The sequence below is a fragment of the Tachysurus fulvidraco genome, chromosome 11 (genome assembly GCF_022655615.1).
Source record: "Tachysurus fulvidraco isolate hzauxx_2018 chromosome 11, HZAU_PFXX_2.0, whole genome shotgun sequence".
Lineage (NCBI taxonomy): Eukaryota > Metazoa > Chordata > Actinopteri > Siluriformes > Bagridae > Tachysurus > Tachysurus fulvidraco.
The window spans coordinates 21,339,956-21,354,955 of NC_062528.1; the positions used below are offsets into that span (position 1 = coordinate 21,339,956).

The 15,000-nt window shown below is 41.1% G+C and overlaps 3 protein-coding genes across 3 annotated transcripts in view; 2 read left to right on the top strand and 1 right to left on the bottom strand.

The window, feature by feature from the left end:
- espnlb (espin like b) overlaps positions 1 to 4,313 on the top strand; it is a 17,334-nt gene extending 13,021 nt beyond the window's left edge. The window contains exons 8-10 of the mRNA XM_027150726.2: positions 1,371 to 1,483; positions 1,861 to 2,034; positions 2,176 to 4,313. Of these exons, the coding sequence (XP_027006527.2) occupies positions 1,371 to 1,483; positions 1,861 to 2,034; positions 2,176 to 3,669 (1,781 nt within the window). The 3' untranslated portion in view covers positions 3,670 to 4,313. The remainder of the gene's footprint in view (positions 1 to 1,370; positions 1,484 to 1,860; positions 2,035 to 2,175) is intronic.
- Positions 1 to 15,000, bottom strand: part of LOC113645130 (tripartite motif-containing protein 16-like) — a 664,889-nt gene that overhangs the window by 358,108 nt on the left and 291,781 nt on the right. The gene's annotated exons all lie outside the window — the stretch shown is intronic.
- Positions 7,293 to 15,000, top strand: part of rab6bb (RAB6B, member RAS oncogene family b) — a 20,080-nt gene continuing 12,372 nt past the window's right edge. Inside the window, exons 1-3 of the mRNA XM_047820420.1 lie at positions 7,293 to 7,466; positions 11,888 to 11,946; positions 12,023 to 12,076. Of these exons, the coding sequence (XP_047676376.1) occupies positions 7,397 to 7,466; positions 11,888 to 11,946; positions 12,023 to 12,076 (183 nt within the window). The 5' untranslated portion in view covers positions 7,293 to 7,396. The remainder of the gene's footprint in view (positions 7,467 to 11,887; positions 11,947 to 12,022; positions 12,077 to 15,000) is intronic.

The window sequence follows — 15,000 nt, forward strand, 5'->3', positions numbered from 1 at the left end:
ATACGTTATTTTCTAATTTCTATCCCCCTTTCCCCCCCTCCTAGACAGACAGACAGACTTAGCTCATTCATTCACGTTCACACAACCTTTGAGGTAAACGGATGTGCTTATAAAGCAGTAAACGACAGTCACAGTAACTTTATTAGAACTGTTAGTGAACTTGATTAACACGCTATATATAGCCTAATAAAATACAACATGTACAATTGTCTTAAATATATGGTATTAAAACTATAGACATGAGAGCATTAAACATACAATTTCCCTTTACTGGAACTAAAAGACCCAAAACCTGTACTAGCATGACCCTGTGCACAAAGCAGCTCCATGAAGACATGGTGTGGAAGTTACGGTTAAAACAAACATCCCATCATCGGTGTCCGATCTTACTCATGCTCGTGTTGATGAATGAACACAAAACACCTCAGTCACGATCCAACATTTAGTTTAAACTAGGGCTGGTAATTTAACGCCTTAATTAGATTAATTAATTAGGATTAATTAATTATTATTATAATATTTTTAACGTATTTAACACGCCCTGCCCCTCCCCACACCTGTACCAACGACTACACATCTTGCAATAAGCTGTAGTGGCGAGTTAGGCAAGCATGATGCCAAACGACACAGATCTGCCCGGCTTTCTGAATGGCAAATTTAAATTCAAAACTCTTTCCAATGGAGCCACTGATAAAAACCAAAGTCCTTTGCGTTCGCAGCAATAAGGAATTTGCATACCATCGAAATAGTTCTAGCATGAAATACCACCTGAACTCAAAACATATTGCGAGCTCTGCAGTTAGCACAACCCGGAAGCTCCGCCAAACCACGCTGACTGAAAATCGCCGCAAATTAAGTAAGTCGTCCTCAGAAACACTAACGAATGCAATATCTAAATCGATCGCAATGGACTGTAGGCCTGTTAATATTGTGGAAGACAAGGGGTTAATGGATGCTTTTCGAATCACGATGTTACGGCCATTGTAGCCTAAGTGATAGGCTTGTAACAAAAAAACACTGCTTTTTTGTTATATTGGTTGAATCTTCCTCGAACACAATCATTTTAAATGACATTTTGGGGGAAATTCTCAACTAATATTTATGTGCAATTAAATGCGACTAATTAGATTAATGAATCGCCACATAATGTAATTAATTAGATAAAAAAAGTTTAATCGCTTACCAGCCCTAATTTAAACCATTTAAAGAAGAGTGCAGCTCAATATAACAGCAAGCACAGTGGGAATAATTCGGTATTAATGGTTGTGGTCCAGGGTTTTGAAATAGGACATATTTTTCTTCATAAGTTGAAATTTTCATCAATTTCTGAATATAAAATGGATTCTGATTCTTTTTGTTTGTTCTTGCAGTTGTGGCCACCATGAGAAAATGCTCAGAGGAAAGTAAGGCACTGGTGCCTCAGACGAAGTCCATAAGATCCTGGAGACATGCGGGAATAACAGCAGTCTTTACAGGACATGTGGTAAAAATGTTTGTTGAGTGTAGGTTCCAAATGGACCAACCAAGACATGCAAAGGAGCAATAAGGTTAATGTAGCTAAAGACAAACTGAAGTCTATCTCATGCCCAATCATTTCTGTCAATTATATTAGTGTTACACCTCGATCGCTGATGAGTTTCTTTTACACTAAGAACTCCTGTCAACTATGAAAGATCACAGTGCTGGATGTAATGGTTGACTTTCTAAGAAAACCAGAATGATTTGTTTCTTGGTGGCCGATCACGCTGCATTTTACAGCACATCCACAACTAAATATGTCTTGGTTGATCAACTACATATGAGATCAGTAGGTGATAAAATTGGTTATTGCTGAATAGTTTTTATTCTGTTCATCTGTAGAAAGTTGAAAAAGGAATGGTTGAGCTCCCAGTGGAGGAGGTGAATCTCGCTGATATAGACTCGCTGGTTCCAACACATGATGAACACGGGAAGCCAATTGCAGAGTGGAAGAGGCAAGTAATGGTGCGTAAACTTCAAGCAAGGCTTCAAGATGATGAAGACCAATGGAGAAAGGTAGGCATCATCTGCAGTTCCCCAACTGTTTGCACCAATACATTACATCCTCATTGGACACCCTTGAATCACTGTATGGTTCACTCATTCCAACATCAGATTTCTCTCATAGATAGTGATTTGTTCTTTTATTCCTTCCAGGATGACAAAGCTATAGATGCCTGGAGATATTCCAAGGTTCACAACGCTATTTTGGGCCCCTTTGGTGAATTACTAACTGAGGATGACTTGGTATACTTGGAGGGACAGATTGAGACCGTTTCCCTGCAGAAAAAGTGTCAGGCCTATGAGCTGGAGTTAACACGTCTGGCCGAGCAACTCCAAACTCTCCTACCTGCTCCCATTGTTAACATCACCATCAACACTCAGTTTCAGCAGAAGCCAGAGATGAAGGACACTCTTGCGCTTCCTGTCTGGTGTAACCGTATATCAGGAATCGTGAAGAGCATGTCCTTGCTCCTTAACAACCTGTCAGAGAAAAGCGACAAAAGTGTAGAGGACAGTGTCTCCAAAATGCCCAACAAAGAACTGGCATCAGTGTTCTCAACCCAGCCAGAAAGGTATAAAGCCAAGCGAGAGAAGGTGGAAATGGAGATCCAGTTGTCAGGAGTTTCTGTGAGGAATTTAAGATCCACCTTTGAAGGTCAGATTGGAAACATCTATCCATTTTCAGGGATGTTAAATAACATATCTAATTCCACTCCCAATCAGCAGAATGTGCTCAATCCCTCACAAACATGTGCTGTCCTAAATAAAGACCTTAATCTTGTTAATGACTGTAACCTAAATTGCAAACATACCACCGGCGAGGAACCAGCTAAGGTTCTGGAGACCACCAGCTTACGCAAAGAGAGAATTGTTGTCTTGTTCTTAGGCCACTGGAAAAAATCTGCCTATGCAATCTCAATGAGAGCTAAAATGCAACATGAACTAGACACAGAGAGATCACCTGAGGCTTATGTTAAAGGTCACGGTGTGCCGACTCCAGTCCCTCAGTCAACTGGTAGCTCCCTGTATCATCTCTACAGACAAAGGACAGCTATAGACAAAATGATTCGAAACTGGAGGGCTATCAACTCAGGCGTTCCCTCACGCCAGATCCGGAGCCTCCAGAGAAAGACAATCACTTATTCCCCTGAGCACTTCCTCCCTCGAGTAGATGGAGCACCCATGCCTTATGAAAGTTTGACTCTTGACCTGTTCATGCTGGGGTACTTCCATATCCTGGAGCAGGATTTGCCTGCCGATGAGCGCAAAATGAGACACCTGCTCTGCTTTGAAGTTTTCGACCATGTCGGGGACTTCCCATGGGAGACAGTTAGAGAATTCCATCGGGCTGTCCTGAAGGACATAGAGGATGGGAAACGGCAATGGAAAGATGGCTTCGAAGACATCAAAGCCTGCTTTTTTGGGACAAAAACAAAGGTAGCTGATAACAGGTCTCTGAAGGACTCTGAGGTTAGGACAGTTCCTAGAGTCATGGTTGAGGATGTTGTGTCAGATGAAGGAATGCACAGAGAAGATGGGAACACAGACTTGTCATGTTTTACTAATGACGAAATCTGTAAATACATCGACCGTAGCTTTGTTTTCTGGAAGGAGAAAGAAGCTGAATTATTTGACTTTGAACATTAGAGCTCGGTTCAGATGGTTCTGTTTCTAGATCCTTATATATTTTGAACTGCATAAGAACTGTTGTGTTATTTGTTTTTAGATTTGTATGATGATTGGAAAATTAGTTTGAAACGACTGACATATTACATGAAATGCTGCACCCCTCTGCAGCAGCCTAAATGTTTTAGATACTATAAAAACACGGGGCAAAGAACAGACATTTTGACAAGCTTGATATTTTTTGGCTACTTTATGCCACAGTTTTTAAACCACGAACCGAAATGTAGCTTCATCAAGTCTTCCAATATTAGTCTCCAATATCCAGGTAGGTTTTAGGTCTTTAGGTGTAGGTGCATCATGCAAAAAGGACACAGGCTAAATACTGTAGGTGAGGTCAGCTTTGATATCAGGTAGTCTTTAAGGAGTAAGGAGAGAAGAGGTTTTGTGTCTTGTTTGTGTAAGAGCAGTGGCAAACATTACTGTCCAACAAGTCATCAGTTAGTGACACTGATTCAGAGTGAATGAGAATGTCTAATTTGAAGTATGTTTGGTGTCAGATTATATGTCTACACATGCTGTCATTGTATCCTCACAAGCAGGAACTACTGTAAGACGTGAAAACATAGGAATCAAACAAATTTGTCAAATAAAGAAATAAATGCTTATCTTACGCCTTGCTAGAAAAGGCTGTGAATGATCATGCAGGTATTTCTTAATGTCATCATTTTTTCTATCTAAAAAAATACAATAAATATACATCTGGTTTGAAATATTAAAACTGTTGTCACCATTTCAGAGCAATAACATTGGTGTGTTTACATGTACAGGGTTTATTAAAGGTCAGAAGTATGCTGTATATGCTCTTGTTATACACTGCAGCTCCACATTGTGGCTAGTTTAATAAAGTAGAATCTAACTGCCAGGTTAGTAATGACTTGGTGTCACCGATTTGTTGCCACCATATTGGTTATAGAGATAAAAAAAAAGACAATAACATCATGAAAAATGGATTAATCCACATTTCAGCATGTTTTACATCAGCTCAGAGCTTCACCTGTTTGTCAGGTGTTTTTTCAGATAGCTATCTGATGGTAAAAAGACCAGGTCTAAATGCCCTCCGAAACGTTTTCGAGACGGATATAAATCGGATGGTACAAACCCCTTCAGGAGGTGGTCTGGGACGCGTTTCAGATGAAACTGGACAGGTGTAAATGTATGTGATTGTTCAAGCCACATACGTCAGCGCTATACACCTCCCAAACGGAAGTACGTCACTCGCAGGTGACTCATGAGTCGTGCGTCGCCAGAAACAAATAAATGTAAATGCTGTTTTTTGTAGCATAACCGTCGTAACGAGTTTTTTCGTCTTCTTTTTGATTGCATTCTGAAAACCGCACACACCAAAGCGTGTTCAATTTCAATTACCCCGGAAATGAGGTAAAATATATTAGCATTTTGGGCGGGAGTAGAATGATCGGATCGTTATCCGATTCGCAGAGACTCATTTAAGTGGCCTGATGTAAATGGTACAGTTTTAACAAATCAGATAGCTATCGGATCAGAGACAACACATGAAGTGACCAAAGAGGTGTAAAAAGGCCCTCAGATGATGTTAAATATCAGAAGGTAAATATCGATTAATCGCAAGTTTACGTTACTGATCTTATTCTTATATGTGGTCATTTCAGTAGTAACACCTCATTCACAGGTCAAACACTAGACATACTGTAAAGAGATTTTTTTTAAAAAGCAATGTGTGTTATCACTGTTATGGAGACATTTATTTAAAATTTATGAAAAGAGTCCTGTCAGAGATAAAACTGTGACTTTTAGGTTTCTAACATCTTCAGGACAGCGGCATTTAAGTCATGTGGTTTATTTGTAATTATTATTAACTTCATGAGAAAGAAGAAGAATGCATGGTGAGGAATTATTGAACACCGCATTACAGATAGTGTCCTCCTGTGTTTGCTGTGTCAGCTCAGCTACTGTACCAAATCTGATCTCAGAAGACTACAGAGGGTAGTCCGGACTGCTGAGCGAACCATCGGCACAACACTCGCCACGCTCCAAGATCTGTACTTCTCCAGAGTGAGCAAAAGGGCAAAGACAATCACTCTGGACCCCTCACATGCAGCACACTCACTCTTCGAACTGGTCGACTCTGAGCCCTGAGAACCAGAACGACCAGACACGGGAACGGTTTCTTCCCTCAGGCAATCCATCTGATGAACACTTGACATACACTGAACACACAACACTATTCTTACACTAATTACTTAAAACACATACTTACTTATTTATATTTTTCCACTGTACATACAACTGTCTATATTACAGGGCTGTCAAGTATCACACATTGAGAGTAACAGTCACGTATTTGGGTCTTTTCTCACGCTCTCACGCCACTCATCGTATTTCTCATGCAGAAAAACTTTTTGACTATTGATCATATATTTAAAATGCCGCAGCGCCCAAAATGTACTGTATCTGTACGTCTCTATGGAACCGGGCAGGAATCAAACGTGTCTCCCCTGGAGTTCTTAGTCGAGCCTGACACTTATCAGCCAATCAAAAAAAGAAGCTACACAATAACCAATCAGAAAATAGCACAATTGTATATGGGTAAGATTTAACGCAACAACCAATGAAAAAAAACATTCATTAGAGAGCGTATTTTCGATGGTCGGCTTGAACAAAACCTCACCACGAAACAGCTCGTCTCTGGACGGGACATTGTCCTCAATCATGACCCTAAAAGTGGAGATATCACACTTGCCTGTCTTTAAAACTTGAGAGCCCTGATATTATATGTGTTCGTGTCTTGTCAATGTTGTTCTGTTACACTGTGGAGCTTCTGTACTAAAACAAATTCCTCCTAATCACCTGAAAACATTCCTGACAATAAGGATCGTTCTGATTCTGATTCTAATAAACTCCAATCTTCTGGGAAGGTTTTCCACAAGATGTTGGAGTGTTTCTGTGGGAATTATTTGTGTTCATTCATCTACAGGAGTATTAGTGAGAAGGTCTGGGGTTTAATCAGTGTTCCAGTTCATTCCACGTGTTCAGTGGGGTCGAGTCGGAGTCAGTGTCGGCTCTGCGCAGGACACTCGGGTTATTTACTCAGACCTTCAGGGTGTTCATGGAGCTTTGTGCACAGGGACGTTGTCATGATGGAACCGGGTTTGGACTCTTAATAGTTCCCAAACTGCTGCAGCACACAGAACAACCGTGTGATTAAAACGATGTGGTAACACTTTGGAGAAGAAGCATCGAGTTTTTGAAGACATTTCGAGTAGTTGCTTGTTTTATGGTGTAAATGAAAAAACAAAAAATAATAGAGTTTAATTTTTGAGAGTTAAATGTGAACGTTAGCATGTCATGCTCTAGTGAAGTAAATTAGGGGAAAGTGAATTTAACGTTTAAAGGAATTCTGGCAATGACAGGAATGCTGCTGGTCCATGGACTGAAACAACAACAGTAACAACAATGGCGGAATCTGCGCGCGCAGCTCGGACCGCAGGAGGGCGTAAGGCGGAAGTCACGCATGCGCAGTGGAACGCAGGACTGACATCGCAAAGCAGTGCTGCAACATCCAGCGAGTCGGAAGCTGGGATTCATCTTCAGCCTGTGACCGTCAGACTGGGGACGTTACAGCAGGAATATACCGAGATTATATACCGAGATTATATACCGAGATTATATACTGTTCTTGTATACACTGAGATTATATACTGTAGCCGCCATGTCTGTGGGGAACGACTTTGGAAACCCTTTACGGAAATTTAAACTTGTTTTTTTGGGCGAACAGAGCGGTGAGTTACACACACACACACACACACACACACACACACACACACACACACACACACACACACACACACACACACGCACTGACACACACACACACACACACACACACAGACACTTACACACACGCACTAACACACACACACACACACACACACACACTCACACTCACACTGACACTTACACACATACCTGACACACACACTGACACAGACTGACACTTGCACACACTGACACACACACTGACACTCACACACACACTGACATACTGTAAACACACACTGACATACACACACACCCACACACACACACACACACACACACACTGGGATCATGTACATCGAATGTACACCACAGAAGAAACATATCTGCCATGATGTTACACCTTTTCTCTCTTTATTTTGTTATTAGTCATGTCTGTAGCAATGCACCAACATTAATAATAAGAAGAATGTCTGTGTACACATTAATTTAAATCCTTTATATACACTTCCTTTTTGTTTTCTATTCAGTGACAGCAGACATCATAAAATAAAAGATAAATGTGTTGTTGTGGGTTCTGGTGCAGTGGATTTAGGAGAATAAGAACACATTACACACACATACACACCCTGTATGGACATTAATATAAACCCAGGGTTAAATTCAAGGTGAAATAGTCTACTCTGTATTTATAAAAAAAGAAAGCTGGGGAAGAGAGAGAGAGAGAGAGAGAGAGAGAGAGAGAGAGAGAGAGAGAGAGAGAGAGAGAGAGAGAGAGAGACGGAGACACACCCAGACTGGTAGGGTGGCATTCAGAAACCTGGCAACCCTCACCTCACCCAGCAGCAACCACAATACATCAATATAATATAATATAATACAATACAATACAATATAATATAATATAATATAATATAATATAATATAATATAATATAATAAATACAATACTTGTGTTTTTACAATTGATTTTAATAATTTACATTTTATGATGCAAATCTGTAAAATTATGTTTTACTGAGCTATAAAATGCTATATATCTGTTTTATATACAGTATATGTTTTACTACTGAGCTATAAAATGCTCTCTATCTATCTATCTATCTATCTATCTATCTATCTATCTATCTATCTATCTATCTATCTATCTATCTATCTATCTATCTATCCCTGTATGTGTGGAGTTTGTGTGTTCTCCGTACGGCTCAGGGGTTTCCTCCAGGTTCTTCACTTTCCTCCCCAGTCCAAAGGTTAACTGGCATATGATTTGAATTGTCTGTAGTGTGTGTGTGTGTGTGTGTGTGTGTGTGTGTGTGTGTGTGTGTGTGTGATTGTGTGATTGTACCTTGTAACGTGTTGCCACCCCATCCAGGATGACCTCCACCTTGTGCTTTAATCTCTGGGGTAAACTCCAGGCTCCCTGCAAAGATAAGCTACAGGAAAAGGAAATATATTTATAGTGTTGAACACAGAGCCACGATTTCTACAGCAAGTGACGTTCGATTTGTGCTTTTTTCACTTCTATGCAGAACATGTACTGTATGTCCCATTAAAGTAATAAGTCCGAAAAGTCACCTATGTGCAAATGATTCCTCAGAACAACCAAGAACAGCTTTAGTTCCTACCTGCACTTTGGGAAATGTATAGCGTTGGTTTCAGGTAATGCTGTCATATACGCCGGGACACGTGTACAGAGATGTTCTGAAGAAATATCAAGCTTGAAAGTAAGTAGTAGAGATCATAGACACCTTGCTTTGCTGATCCAGTCTGCCAGCAATGCTATTATGAACCTTAGCATGATTAGCATGTCAATCAAATCTAAAAGATCTGAATTCGGGTTGTCCTGCTGATGAAATAATTTGTTTATGGTTCCCGGAAAGAGCAATACTGAGTTCTCCCGAAGACAGCGAGTTCTCCTGAAGACAGCGAGTTCTCCCGAAGACAGCGAGTTCTCCCGAAGACAGCGAGTTCTCCTGAAGACAGCGAGTTCTCCTGAAGACAGCGAGTTCTACTGAAGAAAGCGAGTTCTCCCGAAGACAGCGAGTTCTCCCGAAGACAGCGAGTTCTCCCGAAGACAGCGAGTTCTCCTGAAGACAGCGAGTTCTACTGAAGAAAGCGAGTTCTCCCGAAGACAGCGAGTTCTCCCAAAGACAGCGAGTTCTCCCGAAGACAGCGAGTTCTCCCAAAGACAGCGAGTTCTCGCGAGTTCTCCCAAAGACAGCGAGTTCTCCCGAAGACAGCGAGTTCTCGCGAGTTCTCCCAAAGACAGCGAGTTCTCGCGAGTTCTCCCAAAGACAGCGAGTTCTCGCGAGTTCTCCCGAAGACAGCGAGTTCTCGCGAGTTCTCCCGAAGACAGCGAGTTCTCGCGAGTTCTCCCGAAGACAGCGAGTTCTCGCGAGTTCTCCCGAAGACAGCGAGTTCTCGCGAGTTCTCCCGAAGACAGCGAGTTCTCGCGAGTTCTCCCGAAGACAGCGAGTTCTCCCGAAGACAGCGAGTTCTCCCGAAGACCAAGTTCTCGGCATCTCCTTTGATCATTTGATCATTTTTCTGAAATGAAAATGAAACCCGACTGAAATAGAAAACTGAAACTTGCTAAAAATGATCCTAGAAAGAATTTCATGCGACTTGACATTATTGTGATGTCAATTGATAAAATCTGCATAATCGTCGGACGCGATCTCCGTCCCTGTTTGACTCCACCCACCATTTTTAATTATATTGTTTTCTTCATTGAATTATATCAGCTCTGGAGTGTGTGTCGTGTGTCTTTGTTTTTCTGCAGCCGCTTTGAGGAACAGGACTGACCTGTACGATGGTGAACACGCCTTGAGCGAGAGTCATTCGGGAACGTCGGAATGTTGAACCGCTCAATTGAACCAAGAATTCCTAAAACAATGTGCTCATGCTTTCAGCCTCTGAACACGGACACACAAAAAACACAGCATGTCTTTTTGTGGGGGGGAGTCGTGGTCTAATGGTTAGAGAGTTTGACTCCTGACCGTAAGGTTGTGGGTTCGAGTCTCGGGCTGCCAATACCACGACTGAGGCGCCCTTGAGCAAAGCACCGAACCCCCCCAACTGCTCCCCGGGCGCGGCAGCTTAAATGGCTGCCCACTGCTCTGGGTGTGTGTTCACGGTGTGTGTGTGTGTGTGTGTTCACTGCTGTGTGTGTTCACTTTGGATGGGTTAAATGCAGAAAACAAATTCTGAGTCTGAGTCACCGTACTTAGCCGTATGTCACGTCACTAACCCCATTATGAACAGATCGTATTATGAACAGATCCATGAAGACATGGTGTGGATCAAAGACGAAGGTTGGCGTGAATGTTGGAGTGAAGAACTTCTTTAGTGTCCTTCACAGGGACTCAACCCCACTGAACACCTTTGGGATGAACTGGAACTGGAGTCTCCTCAACATCTCAACATCAGTGTCAGATCTCACTGATGCTCTTGTAGATGAATGAACACAAATCCACACAGACAATCCAACATCTATGGAAAACCTTCCAGAAGAGAAGAGACAAGTGTGGACTGAGATGTTTAACAAGAACATAGAAGTGTGATGATCAGGGTGCACAAACTATCGGCCATATGCTGGTTTTTCTTTTGAAAGATGTGGTCTACAGCGATGGTGTGTTTGAGTGCTCGGTCGCTTTTTAGGACACATTTAATTCCAAATGGAAACAGACCAGACGGTAGGTCAGGGGATTAGCTCCAAAGCGTTTGGAGGAGGATTTCATGAAGGTGCGGATGGTGACGGAGACCTGCAGGTGACCTGATATTACTGACTCTTACTGATGGTTTCACCTCGTCGTTTTGTGAAGAAGGAATTCTTCATCACCTTCTTCTGAGGTAAAGACATTCCAGCATCGAACAGACGAAAGTCGCTAAAACCTCTTTGAAAGCCTCAGATTGCTCTTCCAAAGCAATAAACTCCACCTCGCAGAAACACACAGACCAACCAGGCTTACTGCTAAGAGGATGCTGCGGTAGAACAAGACACTGGAGGCGGGCACGGTGGGTTAGTGGTTAGCACGTTCGCCTCACACCTCCAGGGTTGGGGGTTCGATTCCCGCCTCCGCCTTGTGTGTGTGGAGTTTGCATGTTCTCCCCATGCCTCGGGGGTTTCCTCCGGGTACTCCGGTTTCCTCCCCCGGTCCAAAGACATGCATGGTAGGTTGATTGGCATCTCTGGAAAATTGTCCGTAGTGTGTGAGTGTGTGAGTGAATGAGTGTGTGTGTGCCCTGCGATGGGTTGTCACTCCGTTCAGGGTGTATCCTGCCTCGATGCCCGATGACTCCTGAGGTAGGCACAGGCTCCCCGTGACCCGAGGTAGTTCGGATAAGCGGTAGAAAACGAATGAATGAAAAGTGTATTGATTTTAATATCTGATTAATTTCAGGATTATTTTAATCATCAGATTATTTCTCATGTTCTGTTTCAGTCGGAAAAACGTCCCTGATCACGCGCTTCATGTACGACAGCTTCGATAACACTTATCAGGTGCTGTATAAACTCCTCTCACTCTCCAGATACCCCAGGTCTCGGCGTCACTGACGTCATGATTTTCTGTCTGCAGGCAACCATCGGGATCGACTTCTTATCCAAAACCATGTACCTGGAAGATCGGACGGTAAGAGTCCTTAATCACACAGGGAGATGGTTCCAGTGTGAAGGCATCTGCTGAACAGCCCTTAGCTTCATGACACACATTTCATCTGTAATATTCACATCTCAGTATACAGATGTTTTGTAGCAAAGCTGTGCGCTGGATTTAATTCCACAATATGACTATAAAACATAATAGCTAGCTAATGTCAACTAATGCTAACATCAAGCTGGAATCATTGCAACAAAAAACTAAGTTGTGTGTGTGTGTGTGTGTATAGTTGTTAATGTTGATGATCTGTGTGTGTGTGTGTAGTTGTTAATGTTAATGTTGTGTGTGTGTGTGTGTGTGTGTGTGTATATAGTTGTTAATGTTAATGCCGTGTGTGTGTGTGTGTGGTTGTTAATGTTAATGTCGTGTGTGTGTGTGTGTGTGTATAGTTGTTAATGTTAATGTTGTGTGTGTGTATAGTTGTTAATGTTGTGTGTGTGTGTGTGTGTGTGTGTGTAGTTGTTAATGTCGTGTGTGTGTGTGTGTAGTTGTTAATGTTAATGTCGTGTGTGTGTGTGTGTATATAGTTGTTAATGTTAATGCCGTGTGTGTGTGTGTGTGTAATTGTTAATGTTAATGTTGTGTGTGTGTGTGTGTGTGTGTGTGTATAGTTGTTAATGTTAATGTCGTGTGTGTGTGTGTGTGTGTGTGTGTGTGTAGTTGTTAATGTTAATGTCGTGTGTGTGTGTGTAGTTGTTAATGTTAATGTCGTGTGTGTTTGTATATAGTTGTTAATGTTAATGCCGTGTGTGTGTGTGTGTGTGGTTGTTAATGTTAATGTCGTGTGTGTGTGTGTGTGTGTGTGTGTGTATAGTTGTTAATGTTAATGCCGTGTGTGTGTGTGTGTGGTTGTTAATGTTAATGTCGTGTGTGTGTGTGTGTGTGTATAGTTGTTAATGTTAATGTTGTGTGTGTGTATAGTTGTTAATGTTGTGTGTGTGTGTGTGTGTGTGTGTGTAGTTGTTAATGTCGTGTGTGTGTGTGTGTAGTTGTTAATGTTAATGCCGTGTGTGTGTGTGTGTGTGTAATTGTTAATGTTAATGTTGTGTGTGTGTGTGTGTGTGTGTGTGTGTGTGTATAGTTGTTAATGTTAATGTCGTGTGTGTGTGTGTGTGTGTGTGTGTGTGTGTATAGTTGTTAATGTTAATGTCGTGTGTGTGTGTGTAGTTGTTAATGTTAATGTCGTGTGTGTTTGTATATAGTTGTTAATGTTAATGCCGTGTGTGTGTGTGTGTGGTTGTTAATGTTAATGTCGTGTGTGTGTGTGTGTGTGTATAGTTGTTAATGTTAATGTTGTGTGTGTGTATAGTTGTTAATGTTGTGTGTGTGTGTGTGTGTGTGTGTGTAGTTGTTAATGTCGTGTGTGTGTGTGTGTGTGTGTGTGTGTGTAGTTGTTAATGTTGTGTGTGTGTGTTTGTGTGTAGTTGTTAATGTTGTGTGTGTGTGTGTGTGTTTGTGTGTGTGTGTGTTTGTGTGTAGTTGTTAATGTTGTGTGTGTGTGTGTGTTTGTGTGTAGTTGTTAATGTTGTGTGTGTGTGTTTGTGTGTAGTTGTTAATGTTAATGTTGTGTGTGTGTGTGTGTGTGTGTGTGTGTATAGTTGTTAATGTTAATGTTGTGTGTGTGTGTGTGTAGTTGTTAATGTTAATGTTGTGTGTGTGTGTTTGTGTGTGTGTGTGTAGTTGTTAATGTTAATGTTGTGTGTGTGTGTTTGTGTGTGTGTGTAGTTGTTAATGTTAATGTTGTGTGTGTGTGTGTGTGTGTGTGTGTAGTTGTTAATGTTTTTTGTGTGTGTGTGTTTTTTTGTGTTTGTGTAGTTGTTAATGTTAATGTTGTGTGTGTGTGTGTGTGTGTGTAGTTGTTAATGTTAATGTTGTGTGTGTGTGTTTGTGTGTGTGTGTAGTTGTTAATGTTAATGTTGTGTGTGTGTGTGTGTGTAGTTGTTAATGTTAATGTTGTGTGTGTGTGTTTGTGTGTGTGTAGTTGTTAATGTTAATGTTGTGTGTGTGTGTGTGTGTAGTTGTTAATGTTAATGTTGTGTGTGTGTGTGTGTGGTTGTTAATGTTAATGTTGTGTGAGTGTGTGTGTGTGTAGTTGTTAATGTTAATGTTGTGTGTATGTGTGTGTGTAGTTGTTAATGTTAATGTTGTGTGTGTGTGTGTGTGTGTAGTAGTTAATGTTAATGTTGTGTGTGTGTGTGTGTGTGTAGTTGTTAATGTTAATGTTGTGTGTGTGTGTTTGTGTGTGTGTGTAGTTGTTAATGTTAATGTTGTGTGTGTGTGTGTGTAGTTGTTAATGTTAATGTTGTGTGTGTGTGTGTGGTTGTTAATGTTAATGTTGTGTGAGTGTGTGTGTGTGTAGTTGTTAATGTTAATGTTGTGTGTATGTGTGTGTGTAGTTGTTAATGTTAATGTTGTGTGTGTGTGTGTGTGTAGTAGTTAATGTTAATGTTGTGTGTGTGTGGTTGTTAATGTTAATGTTGTGTGTGTGTGTGTTTGTGTGTAGTTGTTAATGTTGTGTGTGTGTGTGTTTGTGTGTGTGTGTAGTAGTTAATGTTAATGTTGTGTGTGTGTGTGTGTGTGTGTAGTTGTTAATGTTAATGTTGTGTGTGTGTGTGTGTGTGTGTGTGTAGTTGTTAATGTTAATGTTGTGTGTGTGTGTAGTTGTTAATGTTAATGTTGTGTGTGTGTGTGTGTAGTTGTTAATGTTAATGTTGTGTGTGTGTGTGTGTAGTTGTTAATGTTAATGTTGTGTGTGTGTGTAGTTGTTAATGTTAATGTTAATGTTGTGTGTGTGTGTGTGTAGTAGTTAATGTTAATGTTGTGTGTGTGTGTGTGTGTGTGTAGTAGTTAATGTTAATGTTGTGTGTGTGTGTGTGTGTGTGTGTGTGTGTAGTTGT